We start from the raw sequence: 17,165 nt of genomic DNA on the forward strand, positions 1-17,165 counted from the left end.
GTCGGGCTGAAGTGAGCTGAAGAGAGCTGAAGTGAGCTGAAAAAGGGCAGTGGAAAAGGGCCATATGTCCTCCATTTGAAAATGTTCCATTGTAGCACATGTAAAGTCTTTTTCTGTTATAATTTTCTGCAAGCTCTCGCCACAACCTGATGCTTCCTGACTAGACTGTGTTCCAAAGAGTGCAGGCTACTTGTCTTGGTGGTCACGTTGGTTGTATTGACGGAAGTTAGGGGGGGCGGGGGAGAGAAAAAAAAAAACAGGAGTGAAGGTATCAATGCGCTGTCGAAGCGCGCAGAAGGTGTTAGTACGCCTGTCATTATAGTGCGGACTTTCCATAGCATAGAAAATCGCCATGTTTCAATTTGTGTAACTGAACTTTGTTTCATGTCACTGGTCATATAAACCTATGTAAACAGGAAAAACATGGAAGAGTTTGGTCGCATCTAACTACAGCCCCAAAAAATACCATTGGCCGTGCTGAGCCTAGCTACATTGCTAACAGGAATAACAGCGCGTCTGACTGACTGGGAGGTCACACAAAGCTCTGAGAGGTACGGATCAGCTCGTCTCAATTCAGAGAAGAACATATTTCATTGTGGAAGTGGACTGTTCCTTTAACAGGATAAAAAAAATTCTCAAAACTGTAGGCTAGTGTTTGCATGAGGGAGTGAACTTGCATTGGGTTTCGAGGCAGAAACCATGAGGAAAAATTCCAAAGAGGGGAAACAAATCAAATGCACCCGATCTATTATCTTCAGTTTGGCACTGTATCCCGTGGATATTAAAATCGAAGCGAGAAATCAATAGTATACTATATAACATTATACTAAGTCGCCGTTGGGAAACAAAAGGGAACGTTCTTTAAACGTTAGGTTTTGGTTTGGTTCTAACCTTTAGAGAACCAAATGCTAACGTTCACCTTACGTTCTCTGTTACTAGGGTTTGGGCAAGTGCTAAGCCACTTCATAATTTTTTTGTGGAGAGCATATTGATATACCAGCTTTGTCAAATTTTTTTTTAATCTAGCTCAAATGCCTTCATAGTGAAAAAAATTTGCAAAGTAGGGTACCGTAACATGGCGCAAACCAATTTTGAACCTGTATTTGCATATTCAGAAAGCAATATATGAGCTCTGAATGGAAGCATAAAGCTCAAATTTGGTATTTACAATATTTGGCACCCCAAAATAATGGATCAACTTTGAAAGACAGATTACTGAGCTTATTTTTTCTTTCATGGCATCATAAATTTAACCATTCAGTCATCATCGCAATATTCAATTGATATTATAGAAACAATATGCCTGGTAAAAAGAAAAGGTTTTTATTCTACAATTAGCATAAAATAAAGGTTAAATAAATGTCACATTCCATGACATTTAGGTTATGTTCACCAGACATATGTGGGTACTTGTAAAAAATAAATAAATAAATAAAATCATGAGAATCTGAGTCGGTGACCTGGGAGGCACCTGATTTCACAAGAAATGTGTAGGCCCATGTGTATTGGCAAAAATGTAGCTGCTGCTTTATCATATACCGATCAGCCATAAAATTAAAAACACTGATGGGTGAAGTAGAGGTCTGCGCGGGTCGGATTTTTCAGTCCCGCTCCCACCCGCGCCCACGAAGAATTATGATTTTCAGTCCCGCTCCCGCCCGCAAATCCCGCATGATGCAGACATTCGCATTATTTCTCAGGAAAGTTCTTGTCTTGACACAGCGTGATGGTGCCCCGCCCCCTACTTTGAGTGGATTTGAGCATAAATATCTACAGCTCACGTTTATTATTTACCTTGTTTCTGAATTCAGCATGTAGTGTCTCTAATAATAATAATAATTAGTGCTGTCAAGCGATTAAAATATTTAATAGCGAATCGCACATTTTTGTCACATGAGAAACCATTGTAATTCTCTGATCAGCATAAAGTGAATGGGCTTGCTTTGTACCAATGTCTTTTTTTTTTTTTTTTTTTTTTTTTTTTTTTTTTAATTGCAAAGCAGAGCTAGCAAGAGAACCATGAGTGAACAACTCTAATCAGAGAGACAGGTTACACAGTGCCGGTAGGCTTGACTCAATGCTATCCCAGAAATCCTTCCTGTAATATGCAAATTTGGCCGCCTCTGATTGGACAGCCAAATTTGCATATTACAGGAAGAATTTCTGGGATAGCATTGAGTCAAGCCTACCGGCACTGTGTAACCTGTCTCTCTGATTAGAGTTGTAGACTAACTCAAGCAGTAAATCACTTCACTCATGGTTCCTTGCTAGCTGGGTGTGAACGGCGAGTCATTAGAGTTATCAAAGGATTTCCCATTAGGGTGATCAATGGCAAATTTAAGATGCCATTCCTCACTCAATCTGGCAATCTGACTCTCTCTGCAAATTTAGGCATCTTAAAATGTTTTTATTAATGCCAAATAAAATATCCAGCACAAATTATATATGATAGACATAAATTAATAATTTATAAATTTTATTTCAAACACATTTTTAGTTAGCGGGACTGCAGCTCATCACCGCTCCCGCCCGCGCCGCATATGTGCGCCCGCGCCCGCATATGTGCGCTTCCGGTCGCGCCCGCAATGAGCTTTCAAAATTTGTCCCGCGCCGCACTGCTTTCCGGTGGGTCCCGCGAGTCCTGCGGGACTCCCGCAGGAGTGCAGGGCTCTAGGGTGAAGTCAATTACATTGATTATGCTGTTACATTGATACCTGTCAAGGGCTGGGATATATTAGGCAGCAAAAGAACAGCCAGTTCTTGAAGTAGATGTGTTGGAAATGGGGGAAAATGTGCAAATGTAAGGATCTGAACAACTTTGACAAGGGCCAAATTGTGATGGCTAGATAACTGGGTCTGAGCATCTCCAAAATGGCACATCTTGTGGGGTGTTCCCGGTATGCAGTGGTTAGTACCTACCAAAAGTGGTCCAAGGAAGCACAACCAGTGAACAGAGTCATGAGTGTCGAAAGCTCCTTTCTGTTTTAGCCAGCATTAACTTTTTCAGTAGTTTGTGCTACAGTAGCTCTTATATGGGATTGAACCATATGGGCTAGCCTTTCTGCCCCATGCGAATCAATGAGCCTTTGACACCCTGTTGCCAGTTTACCGGTTGAGTCCTTAGACTGATTTTGGTAGGCACTAACCACTGCATACCGGGAACACCCCACAAGATGTGCCATTTTGGAGATGTTCAGGCCCAGTCATCTAGCCATCACAATTTGGCCCTTGTCAAAGTTGCTCAGATGCTTACACTTGCCCATTTTTCCTGCTTCCAACACATCAACTTCAAGAACTGACTGTTCTCTTGCTGCCTAATATATCCCACCCCTTGACAGGTGCCAATGTAACAACTTGATCAGTGTAATTCACTTTACCTGTCAGGATTTTTCATTTTCTGGCTGATTGGTGTACTCTGCAGAGTCTGTGGCACTCATTGAAAGTGGAGTACCACTACAAAACACAACTACTTCAAAGGTTTTGTTAAAATGGCCACACACAGAAAGGGAGATTGCTAAATGGTTATCTATCCATTTTTGGGTGTTCCCTAAAGAACTGAGGTTTTTTTTTTTTTTAAATTAATCTATCTATTTTATGACTTGCAGGTCCATGGTGGAAATATTACATTCTGGGTCAATATTGTCGTGGTAAAGATTCCCTATTTCAAGCAAGGATCAACATCTAGAGACTCTCTCTTTAAGTACTTCTGCTTACGCTTCTGCTTGTTTTTTCCCCAAGTTTCTAAATCTTGGCTCTAGATTAACTTGTTCACAAACTGCTTTTTTCCCACACCCAGATTGGCTGTGTCTTGTACATATGCACTACTTAATACTAGCAACAGCACATCTGTTGTTAATATCGGAACTCCAGTTTCAACTGCTTCTGTCCTGAAAGAGGAGGGCATGCTCCGTGCTCAGATGAGATTTGCCACAGGTCTGTATTGAGTATTTTCCCAGTTATCATTCAGTAATCAAATCTTTTTCTGAAATCATCAACATTTAAACAGTGTTTATTGTGATTTTTAGCATTTTTGCAGCAGTGCTGAGGACAATTTTGGAAACTGGGCTTGTTTTGCTAAGCAGACTTTATTAGATTCTTCTTTCAGGAGCTTCTATAAGATCCAGGCACATCCTGTGATGCACACACTGGGGGATCCAGTATTTGTGGAGGTATTTGTCTTAAAACATGAGGATAAAGACCTTGAGCTTGTGCTTAATGAGTGCTGGGCTACATCCAGTCCTGACCCACATGATGAGCTCAGATGGAATCTGCTTCATAAAGGGTACATTAATCAGCTTCTTTCTTGATTTATTTATTCTATTAATTAATTCTATTACGGAATATCTCACTTGCTCATTCACTCTTTATTTTAAGCTTATGTAGGCATTAAATAAGGATACATTATGCTTGTTTGACCTGACCTTTTTTTGAGATATTGTGTTACTCTAAAAAGGTCAGGAAGTTTTTGTGGCACTGTAAAGGCTGACTGTGCATCCTTGCCAGGAGACAGGATGTTCCAACATCAGCCCAATGCCTGGAAATGTAAAGAAAAAAATGTAGCTTGTGGGGGAAAGGGAAAATATTTAGAACTATTGTTTGAAAGAAACCAAAATGTTTTGTAGGTGGATGGGATGGGAAAGTCTTCAAGACAGACAAATTAGAGTTTCTGTAACATAAGCTGTGGTTTGGTGTATTTGGGGGTGGGGGTTTTTTCTCCCTTTTTGGTGTGTGTGTGTGTGTGTGTGTGTGTGTGTGTGTGTGTGTGTGTGTGTGTGTGTGTGTGTGTTTGTTTTTTGGGGGGGACTGTCTTTTTCACCTCTTGGGGGAGGAAAAAAAAGAGGCTGCCAAAGGAACAAGAGTTTATAGCTGCTATAAAAAAATAAGAGGAACTAAGTTGGTTAGTGGATGCTCCACAGCATTAAGTACAACACTCATAAGAAAGAATTCTTTCATTTAAAAAAAAGTGTAATTATTGGCAAATTGCTGTGGTACAAGAGGAATGAAACATGAAGATCAACTTTGGGTGGTAATAGTAATAACTTTACTTGATGTCAGGCCACATCACACCATCTTGTTGATTTTTACTTTAACAGCACACCCGGTCATGTATTCTATTTATTTCTTCCTTATTTTCCATTTCAAGTGAGTTCTGTAATTCATTTTAAATAACATTGCAAGGCTTTCCCCAGGAAAAAAAAAATATATCAGAGCGGTGTTACTGATATGGAGCTCTGAAGGCTGCTAAGAGAGTCTGGGGGCATGCTCTCCCAGAAATTTTTGAAATTAGAGACTTCAAATGATGCATTCTGGTGGTATCTAGGGCTGATTTAGGCACAATTCAACATTATTAAATTTGCAGTTATTTTACCTTGTCAAATATGCAAGAGGCAAAATTTAAAGGGCAAAATTAGATTTGAAATAAAATGCTTCGTAGCATGCCTCTTCATTTTCCAATTCCAAGATGCCCGGAACAGAATCGAGGTCAAATCATGCAACAACACATCTAGTGACCAGCGTCTAGAATGTAGTTTTCTGTATAGTTGCAAATGGCAGTCAGTGCACGCAATGAAACCCTTTATTTTCACTTCTGGGTTGAGTACCAGGATAGTCTAGACCAGGGCTATTCAATTAGTTTGTAATGAGGGCCAGTTCATGAAAAGTATCCCAAATGAGGGGCCTGAGAAATACCACTTGAAATAATCACATTAACAGTTACAGATGCATTAAAGTACAACAACAAAGGAGTTCTTGTATTGTATTTTGTAACTGCATAACATCAGTGTATTGTTTTAAGACAAAGGGCCAAGCCTTTCTACATTCAAATGGCATGTAGGGAATCAGTCCAGGTGAGCCATATTACATTTAGAATTTCACTCATTTAACTAAGACTTAATTGCACACAACTGTACCAACACAAATACCAGAGCATAGTAAGGAATAACCCAGAAGAAAATGTTACTGCTTACAACAGTCTTGTCTTTGTCTCACAGAAATTCAGTAAGATCTTGCTGAATTCTGATCTGTTTCTCCTAAAATCCCATTAGGAGCAAAAGAATAGCTCCTAAAGTTGAACTTAATTGGGCTTTGAAAATAGACTGTTTCTTCGAAGTTTAAATTAAGAAGTAACGTTATGAAACATTGGCCAGATCTTTCTGAATTGTTTCTCCTAAAACCCCTGAGAGAGAGAGATTGAGCAATGTAAGAGCTGATTTGTTTCTGAAAGACAAAGATAAAGGTAAGAAGCAATGTTTTCCTCTGGGGAAAGGTTATGACATATGTTATATGACAAATCAGTGCAGTGTTTTATCAAAGTAATTCTATTGAAATTGCATCAGATGTTTAAAAAATTAGCCGATATTTGCCATCTAATGAGAGAAATTATATTTTTTCAATTTAACAAGAGCAGTGAAGTCAGGTGCAATACGTGGTCAGGGAAATACACATACAGTGGTACAGATTCTGGGCAGTGATGCACAATTATTAGTTTTAATGGTATTCATGCGTGAGAATGTCAGTTCGCATGTGTAAGTACTGCCAAACATTATGAGAATAAAAAGAGCAAGACCCCTTGAATGAGGGAATTTCTCGTGGCTGACGACATGAGTCCAAAACTTTTCGGAACCTGCCAGCTGTAATGACTGTCACAGGTCATCTGCAGACTGAATGTCGATGAGTTTGAGTTGTAAAGACGCTTCATTTAATGACGTTACCGGCTCTTTTGCTTTCAATGCAAACTCTCCAACATTCACACACAAAGGGTTGACTGTTGTCAATTCACTGTTGAATTGCCTGTTGTCTGCATCAACTTTTTCGCTTTTTTTAAAGTAGAAAGAGACATTAAACTAATGTGCTAGCAAGAACAGGACCATAGTTAGAAGAGCGGAAACGTGACGACTTAGGCCCTGTCCACACGGCAACGGATTCAGGTGACTCCGATACAATTGCTTATCGTTTAGGCCTGGCGTCCACACGGCACCGGCGTTTTGGGTGCCCAAAATGCAATCTTTTTGAGAACGGGTTCCAGAGTGGAAAGATCTGGCAACGTTGCCGTTGTGAAGTCGTCTGGATGAGTAGAACGGATTTGTTTACGATGACGTCACAACCACATGACTGTGAGTGCTTCACGCCGGGTAGAAGTGTAACGAACTCGATGCGAGTTGTCAACAAATCCTATAACTTGGTTCATGAAACGCGCTTACAAAATATTTTCACTGTGAATATTTATTGTGTAATGGTGCAAAGTGAGAGAGAGAGAGAGAGAGAGAGAGAGACTCTGCCCTTAGGGCAGAGTCAATCCTGCCAGCAAAAATAGGGAAAAAAAAGGAGCGATCTCACCTCTTCAGATGTTGGTTTAAATCCTACAATACATTCCTCAAAAAGGGCGTAGAAGAGCAAATTAATCCATCAACGTGTAGCATTCAATTTATTCCGGACCAGACGCTGCCTTCCGCGTAGAATCATACGTCATTAGGGTGACCACCTGTCCTGCATAGCGCGTGCGCGTACAGCATTTGAAGCTGAATTTATGCGTCCCGCAAATTCAGAACGTGTCCCGCATAATTGATGCTTGCTGAGGGGGATGTCGCTCTCCCCGGGCCACCCAGGCAGCTAAACGAATATTACTTGACATTTCAGCACACCACCGTCGCCACTACAGACTGTAGAACAAAACCACACACCCCTCACAACTGACTGGTTGTTGTCAACTTTTTGTTGTTGCCATGACACTGCACTCACGTGCACAGACAGTAACGAGGTACGCAGGTGCAACGCATGCATTGCTTTCATATTAAAAAATGGAGAAAGGTACCGGGGAGATGGCAGGTGAGGCACCGCCACCTCCAGTTAAAAAGAGAAGGTGTATGTACAGGAAAGAGTGGGAAAATGAATATTTGTGGCTGAAAGGGGTTGAGGGGGATACAGAGAGGGCTTTTTGTGACCTTTGCAAAACATCTTTCTCAATTGGGCATGCATGCATGGATCTTAGTTCCATGGCGGGGAATACGATGTGAAACAACACAGGCTCGCGGAGACTCACAAGAAAAGTGTGCAACAGAAAGAAACGTCTAAATCTATGGATGCTTTCCTCCGACTTAAAAACGACTCTCTAGCTGACAAAGTGACTGCGGTTGTGAGTTAAGAGACTTTTTTTTCTACTGTTTCTGTGGTGCTGAGCCACTACAATTCCTGTTAATCCACTGAAAACTAAATAGAGACTTGTCACTATTCCTGCTGTACTGATGCACTGCAAAGCCTCAGACTCAATATTATATTATGATTGATTTAAAGTGAATAAATTGTAATGGAAAATAAATAAAATTGAGTAGCTTCAGTAAATCATAAGTGGAAGTGTGTCTGTCAAGTCATTGAATGGTCAAAATATTATGAATGTTTATTTAAAAAAAACCCCACACATTTGGTGGCCTGTTCATGACCATACATCACCAATAACAGCAGAATAGGGTATTATTGATATACCATGTAAGGTAGTATGTGCTAGAAATGCGTAAACCACTATCTGTGAGTCTTCCAGCGGCCGGCACGGCACAGTGGGGGCGGCGTCCCACATTGTCCCTCAAAAATATACCCCTTGTCCCCCCTTGGGCTTATGAGCAGCTGGTCACCCTATACGTCATCCTCGCCGCCATATTGGATAGGTCAAAGCGGAGAATAAAGATTCATGTGCTGCGTTTAACTGTACCAACAGGTTTGCCGTCCAAACGAGATCACATGGTATTACCTTTCACAGGTGAGAAACAACAAATTAATCCATCAACGTGTAGCATTCAATTTATTCCGGACCATTAAAGACGCCGCCTTCCGCGTAGAATCCTACGTCATCCTCGCCGCCATATTGGATAGGTCAAAGCGGAGAATAAAGATTAGCTGCGTTTAACTGTACCAACAGGTTTGCCGTCCAAATGAGATCACATGGGATTACCTTTCACAGGTGAGACTGGAAAAATACTTTTCATTGTATTTGGTCATTATAATGTAATTTTACGAACAGATTTTCCTGACTTTGTGGCTAATATGAAGTCTCGCGCATAATAGTTTATGCGCATGCGTCCTTACTTCTATTGTTCTGGTGTCTCCGAAGGGACCGTCTTACAGCGCCTCTAGAGGTGTGGCATGTGTATTGCATCATTTTCAGCAAGCGTTGCGTTGCCATATGGACCTGATATTTTACTGATCGTTGCCCATTTGGACGCGATATATTTTTAAATAACATCTCGTTGCCGTTGTCATGTGGATGTAGCCTTAAAGGGCCAGTACAAATTGCCTCACAGGCCGGACCCGGCTTGAGGGCCACCAATTGAATAGCCCGGGTCTAGGCCTATAGAGGATGTGCAGTCACGTGACCCGTCCATGTTTACTCCGCCATATTGGACGGCTTCAGGATTGTTTACTTTGCGCGAGTGTAATGGATCCAGGGAGTAATCCCCAAGAAAATTCGGAAAATACCTCATCTACATCGTGCAATTACTTGTCTAAGTTTGTTCAGCATCTTGAAGGTGACGTGAGGCAGTGTTACGTGGAAAAGTGTTCCAGGTCGGGGATTGCAGATCCGTACAACTTGCCGCAATCCTTGTTCAGGGAAATTCGGAGCTGCGGTGCCGGCGATTTGCCCGATCTGGCCTACCATGACATTTACAATTTTCTCGTTAATCGTGTTACACTGGCAAAGCCCTCAAAGCTTACAAGAGCCTGGAAGCTTATAAATATTTTGTTGCGGGACGGGTAAATCAACTATACCTCTGGAAGGTTCCGAAGAAGAATGTCTACTTGATAACCTCACGGGTAAGTGGCATTAAGACGTTTATCATAAAGAGACTATGCAGGACGTTTTATCGTAAGAATGTTCGAAATCTAAACTCAGTTCCAGATAATGACAGGGTTGTAAATATGTATGTTTTTGTCTGAAAAACAGTCAACCAGAAAGCTGCGCACGTCTGCGCGGAAGCTGCGGAAATGTGCGCAGCTTTCCGACCCACTGCCGCCTTCTCATACTAATATGTCCTATGTTGCTTATTTAGTAATTTTAATACAGAATTTACTCTGATGAAATTATTCAGACACTCCAACGCCCCCCCCCCCTAAAAAAAAAAATCGGATCTGCACGATTCAGCCGTGAAAAAGGCACATCCACCGTTTGCATCCCTGTTTAAACTCATAGGTTAACCGACTTTAACCGGCTAATGAGGCTCGGTGGTCGGTCAAGATTTTTTTTAGTTTTCGCCATCCCTACTATGGATTGGCCTTTCAAAGGCATACATGAGCCAAAAAGATAAAACATTGTCATAGACTAGGCCAGGGTAGTAGGGCTAGGCATAGCCATTTTAAACGTTAGAGACTGTCAAGTTTCGAAGTATGCAGTTATCATTCAATCCGAAAATCAACTTAACAGATGTACTAGGAGTATTGAATTAGAAGATTACACCTACCTGATATGAAGTATTCACTACAAATTCGGCTGGTAGAACTGGGGTACCAGTTTTCTCTTTGCACAGCGGACACCCATTTTGCGCGTCTCTCCGCGTCTGTGGGGAATCTATAAAATGACAGGCCCTCCTTTTGGCCCTGTCTATTGGTACAACCAAATGTTGAACAAGATATAACCATTCTCGAAAGATCTACTCCCACACACTTCATAATTAGAACGGGCGACCTTGCCGTCCAAAATGGCGGATAAACAAATATCACATGACCTCATGACATCGCGTGCACGCTCTATATATTACAATGCCTTCCTATTTCTATAGTTGTTACTCCTATTCAGAGGGGAATCAGAGATATTTAGGTGTGGAAAGTACTCTGCATTAATTTATGGGTTTTTGTTTTTTGTGCACGCACAAGTGACAGCGCGGTGCTGACGTCATGCTGCGCTTTGGGGAAAGCCCTGTAACATACTGTGGTATTGATGTACCAAAGTTACAAAAGGAATTTCTTGCAATATTTATTTTCCATTTTCTCAGTTGTCCTCGACAGGATGATGACTACAAAGTTGAAGTCCTAGAAGTTCGGCCTGGCGATATAGTAAAATATCCCAAGCTTCACAAGTGGCTGAAGATTACAATGTTCTCTTTTGTGGAGAGTGAAGACCTCTATGACTCTGTAAATTTCTCATGTGCTTCTTTTGAAACCCTTCGTGAGTTTCAGACATTGAAATGTGTTCTCAGAGCAAAAGATGTCTAATTGACTGGTCACGTCAACTGACTGGTCACTTAACTAGATGCGAACACATTTTAATAACTTAATAATTTTGTCCCAGGACCCTGTCATAATTTTTACAAGGATTATTTTTTAAGTCAATAATTTTAAACCTTTGCATCAAATGTGGTGTCTCTTAGATTTATTTGCATTGTGATGCAGAAGTTTGCAAAGGAGCTCGGTGTCTGAGGACCTGCAATAGAAGTGAATATATAATCCATTAATTTTAAGATCTATAAGTTTATTTAATCCTATGGCACCATTTCTGGAATTATTGTAAATAGTTTTTCGTTTCACTGGTAGACTGAAATTTAACCTCCTGTTCTTTGTGGTGTTTTTTTTTCCACAGAGAGGAGACAGTCTGGTGTCCAGAGGATTCTCAATGAAGGATTAGTTATTCGAGGGGGGGCTCTGATTTTAGGCATGTGATTGCATCAGTGGCATCTAGCTGTTGTGTTCAAAAAACCTGGAAAACTAGTTTGAATACTTGTGTATAGTGGTAAAAGAACTAATGTAATAAATGGAAGCCAAAACCTGTTTTACGTTTTGTCCACTTTCTGACACAATATGATGAACGTTTTTTTTCTTTGTGCTCAAAGCTTTTATACATTATTGGGGTGTGCTATGATTTCCATGTTTAGTGTCCGGTTTATTCTGGTAATGGTGGAAAGAAGAGTTAACGTCAGAGCCGTCTCAAGGTCACGCATTTAACCTTACACAACACGCCCAAAATTTAGAGACTTCTATTGAATAGATTAATTTTAATTATTTTTTTCATCACCGTTTAAAAATGTCTTTGACCAGTAGTGTTGTCAAGACAACCTAAACCGAGACGAAGACTTTGAGGGATTGAGATCATGTCAAGACCAAGGCAGGGTGAGACAGAGTCAGGACCAGACCAGTGTGTGTGAAGGAAGAAAATTTTCAAATTTGCAATGAGTTGTGTTATTGGTTGTATTTCAAGCAGGACATTTTTACATCCAATCACAGTAACAATGTTGACAAACAAATTGAACAATGCATAGGCAATTTAGTGATCTCTCTGCAGTTGTGGTCTTGACCAGTCTTGAAATAAAACTGAGTCCCCTATGACCAAGACAACTTACTTAGGGTGGCTCCTAGGACCAAGTGTTGATGGTGTTCCGCCACAGCAGTCTATCAACCATAAGCATCTCGCCAGTGTTTTCAAGTCTGGTGTCCCTGCGGAGTGCACCTACAAAGGTTAGATGCGCTCTCTCTCTCTAGAGCGGTGTCCATGGAGAAGTTCCCAGAGGCCTAGCTTGTGGGCTACTGGATCTTTCTGCTGACCTATATATCCTGCTAGTCTTATATGCTATTGTCTGATCTTTTCTGTTGCTCTGGGAAGATCACCATAGGTGTTGTTAGTGCACCGCTCCCACCAGTCTCATTGAGGGCCATCCTGAACATGTTTGCCATCTATCTTCTTGGACAGTTGTTGAGTCAGGGTCCATATCTCTGAGCCGTAGACTAGAATGGACTCCACAGTGGCTATAAACTGATGCTTTTTGAGCTCAGGCCAGAGATTGGATTTCCAGATGTTCCTCATTTGGTGGGATGCTGCCCATGCTTTAGCCTTCCTGACTTTGAAGTAATGTTCAGTGTTCGCTATCCACGAGCCCAAGTCCCATGGGCCTATTGGTTCTTGGAAATACTGGCCTTGAACTTGCCAACACCATCAGCAACGATCAGCACAGTCAGTCTGTGAGGTCATGTTCTTGATGACCAAGACAAGACTGAGTAAAAATGCAGTGTATTCTGAGATGAGACCTTCAAAAAGTGGTCTTGAGACCAAGACCAGTCTCAAGTACTTCAACACTATTCACACATTTCAAATGAGTGTTTGCAATTTTGTAGTTAGTGGGTATTGTATATTTAGTGGTGTAATGAAGTGAAATAGTAGTAGTGCTATCCTACTACTTTTTTCGGCTGCTCCCATTAGGGTTCGCCACAGCGGCTCATGATGATCTGCATATTTGATTCGGCATAAGTTTTACACCAGATGCCATTCCTGACGGAACCCTCCCCAATCTATCCAGGTTTGGGACCGGCAATAAGTATGCATCAGTCGCTGGGCATTTTACCTCAGCTGCATGTCTTTGAACTGTGGGGGAAACCTATGCAGACTCCACACAGGAAGGCCCCCGTTGGCCGTGAGGTTTGAACCCAGAACCTTCTTGCTGTGCCGCAACAGTGCTTAACCACTATGCCACATTGCTATACTGTATGTGTAAATTTAAGTTAATTCCAAATATCTTTCACTAACTAATAGTTAACTCACTATGAGCTACAATAGCTTATCAAACAAGCATGCGCCATGATAGGTGTTTCCTTTATCCATTTGTTTTGCTCTACACCTCCTGTTCACTAGATGGCAGTGGCGCACTTAACCGTGTTGGGGTACCAACGCGAGTTTGAGGACGTCATGTGACCAAACACGTGATGCAGGAAAGCAAGCATCAGTAAAGAAAGTGTTATCTGTGTAGGATTCTATTCTGTGTAACTAGTTATAGAATAGATTTTCCCCAACTGTTGTCAAACCACGATTTGTACCGACGAAGAAGAAACTTTATGTTCATTATTTGGTTTACAGTTTTGTTTTGTTTTTAGTAAATGAACACATGATAACTGCTTTATCTGAGCTACAGTATGTCGAAGCCGGAAGAGTCCAGCTGGACAGGAGACGCTGAGTCCAAATACCTTCCCATTTATCAATACAGACACAAACTAATAGAAGCTGTAAAGGAAAACCAGTTCCTAGTTGTAACTGGTGAGACTGGAAGCGGGAAAACCACGCAGTTGCCGCAGTATCTGTATCAGGCCGGTGAGCTGCAACACATCATGTGCACAAAACGGGAGTGACTTCTGAAAAAAAAAATCAGCTAAATTTATATTTATTTAAAAAAATTACTAGCATTTTTAGAATAAAGATCATTTTCATAAACAGCAGCACGACTTTGTCACTTTCATGTCCTTTGTGGTTTATGGCATTAATTGGAAACCAGATAGTTAATTAATTATATGGCTCTTAATGAAATAATGTCTATAATAGTTCTATATGATGCACAAACTTTATTATATATCTTTATAGTACTGTAGGTCTTTTTAAAAAATGAATCATGAAATGAAAATTGAATCACAACTCATTGGTATGCTTGTGTTTCTTTTAAACTTGACCAAGGGCGTAACCATGGTATAAATATTGGGGGGGTCCAAATTTGAGCCCTTCCCAAAATATTTTTAAGTGCATTTCGCGCAATTTTCATATGGGCCTATTGATAAAGATGTGCTTATCTAGAACATTGTTTTGATGAATACAATTACCAATGAACATGTTAACATTTATATCTTGTTTTTTTTTATTGTGTATCAGGCAAAACACAAAACAGAATGTGTAACTGCAAAACATGTAACGCAATACAACATACAAAAACCATGTAAAACATTGCATGAAAATCTGTCACACCAGAGCTAGTCACTCACACTCACACACACACACACACACACACTTCAAACAAATGCAGAAATGCCAAATTGCTACAAAAAAATGGCTACCAAAGCAATTGAGGTATTTCACCTGACGTCACAGGGTCACGTGACGCCCCGGTGTCCGCCATTTTGAACGTCAAGCTAGCTAATGTCAACAACAGTAGCTGGTATGTTACTGTAGCAATGTTTACGTTCAGTCATTTGGATGACTGTTAAAACCTTTCAGTCTCAAGTTTTTCCTTTACTGGATTTACTAGTTTACTGAGCTAGCACGCTCGGGCAAGCTGGGAGCTAGCGCGCGCCGGCCGGCTAGCGTGCGCCGACCGCCGGCAGGCTAGCTCGCGCTAGCTCCCAGCTTGCCCGAGCGCGCTAGCTCAGTAAACTAGTAAATCCAGTAAAGGAAAAACTTGAGACTGAAAGGTTTTAACAGTCATCCAAATGACTGAACGTAAACATTGCTACAGTAACATACTAGCTACTGTTGTTGACATTAGCTAGTGCTAACAGCTAGCTGCTAGTACACTGCTACAACTACACCAGCCCTAATAATACAGTTCTTGGTCATTGCCTGGTAACAGCAAATTTATAACGGGCCATGTCTCAACAGACTAAGAAGTTATTTCAATGACATTTAATAATATTTTGTTTATCCTGAGGACCGAAAGTAAATGAAAATGTGAACAAACCTTAGCTGTAATAAGATGGCGACCACCGGCTCCAGGGACGACCCGCTGATGTAGGCATGTTACCCAGCCTGACACAAAATATTTGTAGGCATCCAAGCTCTTATACGCTTTCAGATCAATACCTGTGTATGGCGATGGGTTTTTAACGACATAGGTATACAGATCATGTGGGCCGAAGTCAGGTAAAGACGAGGGCTTTGTGTACTTCCGTACGTCAGTGAGCAATCCTGGTGGAAGCAGGTAAACGTCGTTCTCTAAGCCTGCTAACCTCAATTTTTGCAAATACCTCTCCCTCTGCTCGCCCTGTAAATGCCCTACGTCGCTGGATAGTGAAGGTGTTTTCTGCATCTCGCTCCTTTTTCTTTAATGTTTTTCGTTTGTCGCCTTCCTCGCATTCAAACTGATTCGAGCCGTGCCGTCCAAAATGGCAGCATCACATGATTTGGTCACGTGGGTGAAATACCTCAATAGAAAGGAGCATTACCCTGGTTAATAGGTCAAAACAACATAGAACTTTGTAGAAAATATATTGACTTTATCTAAATAAATGGCCCAAAAATATGGAGGCGTTCAAGAATAGAGGGCTACCGCGTGACGTCACCGTACCACGAGATTTTGTTAGGGCGCCATATTGGAAGACCTCAAGTACATGCATACATACATACTCACAATATAAAACAAACTACGAGCGAGAGTGAAGTGACACAATGGCTGATAATTCTGGTTATGTGAGTACATTACCAGCTGCAGAAAGGGCACGGTATGTGGAGAAACTGGCTGTGATTGATGGGTTAGACCCATATGATAAGACTCGGGGCAAGGGAGAATGGAAACATAAGGAGGACCTGACACCAATTCTGCCATCTGTTTGCTACCCAGACATTGTAAACTATTTGTTGTTTACACCCAGTGCCTACACTGCTGATGACTTGAAAGCCTACAAATGGCTACAGGCTTACAATTATGTTGTTAGTGGCTTGGTTCGTGATATTACAGCTGTTATTAAGAATAACCTACACATAGTTATGGCCAAGGTAATCTTGTTGATATTTATCTTTTAATAATATATCTTTTCAGTTGAAAAATTAATACTTTGTTACTATTAAGGTATCCATAATTTAGGTTAATGTATCCAAATTATACATATGTATTTATGATATATGCCTACACAACAACTATGCTTTATTTATATAATAGGAGGGAGAGCAAGCCCCAAACCATCCTAAATTATTATTATTATTATTATTATTATTATTATTATATTGTAGAAGTCTGGGAGGCTTGCTCCTCATACAGTTATCAACTTGGGGCCAATTTAGCATGTTTTAAATCTGAATTTCTTGCGTTTGCTTACCTCAAAGTGTCCACAGATCATGCACAGACTTATCCATTATATCCACAGTTTTTTGCCAAGTCTCACACAGGTTTCTTTCAAGTCTACTGTTGGGCCAATAAATCATAAATAAAACAGCTCAGATTTGTTTGTTTAAGTCGTTTGCCACTCCACTTTATTCTCGTGGGTTCACATACCGCTGCCGTTATTTCCCCCTAATCACGAGTTTGTTGGTCTTCCAATATGGCGCAGGGTCTGTTTACTTCCGGTTTTGGGTGACATCAGTGAAATCCCTCTTATAGAGGGACTGACCAAAATTATAATTATGACTGACCAAAATGATAATTTTATTTAATTTATTTACATTTAATTAAAGGATAGTATGCTCTTATTACTAGCCTACTGATGACATGCAGCCTATGATGAGG

At 40.8% G+C, this 17,165-nt stretch overlaps 2 protein-coding genes across 2 annotated transcripts in view; both read left to right on the forward strand.

The window, feature by feature from the left end:
* LOC132901386 (zona pellucida sperm-binding protein 4-like) overlaps positions 1–11,748 on the forward strand; it is a 33,826-nt gene extending 22,078 nt beyond the window's left edge. Inside the window, exons 3-8 of the mRNA XM_060943735.1 lie at positions 3,606–3,700; positions 3,797–3,933; positions 4,093–4,282; positions 10,977–11,115; positions 11,352–11,415; positions 11,561–11,748. Of these exons, the coding sequence (XP_060799718.1) occupies positions 3,903–3,933; positions 4,093–4,282; positions 10,977–11,115; positions 11,352–11,415; positions 11,561–11,640 (504 nt within the window). The 5' untranslated portion in view covers positions 3,606–3,700; positions 3,797–3,902 and the 3' untranslated portion in view covers positions 11,641–11,748. The remainder of the gene's footprint in view (positions 1–3,605; positions 3,701–3,796; positions 3,934–4,092; positions 4,283–10,976; positions 11,116–11,351; positions 11,416–11,560) is intronic.
* Positions 11,749–13,680: 1,932 nt separating this feature from the next.
* Positions 13,681–17,165, forward strand: part of dhx40 (DEAH (Asp-Glu-Ala-His) box polypeptide 40) — a 29,443-nt gene continuing 25,958 nt past the window's right edge. Inside the window, exon 1 of the mRNA XM_060943736.1 lies at positions 13,681–14,053. Within this exon, the coding sequence (XP_060799719.1) occupies positions 13,879–14,053 (175 nt within the window). The 5' untranslated portion in view covers positions 13,681–13,878. The remainder of the gene's footprint in view (positions 14,054–17,165) is intronic.

Source organism: Neoarius graeffei, chromosome 17, assembly GCF_027579695.1.
Source record: "Neoarius graeffei isolate fNeoGra1 chromosome 17, fNeoGra1.pri, whole genome shotgun sequence".
NCBI lineage: Eukaryota > Metazoa > Chordata > Actinopteri > Siluriformes > Ariidae > Neoarius > Neoarius graeffei.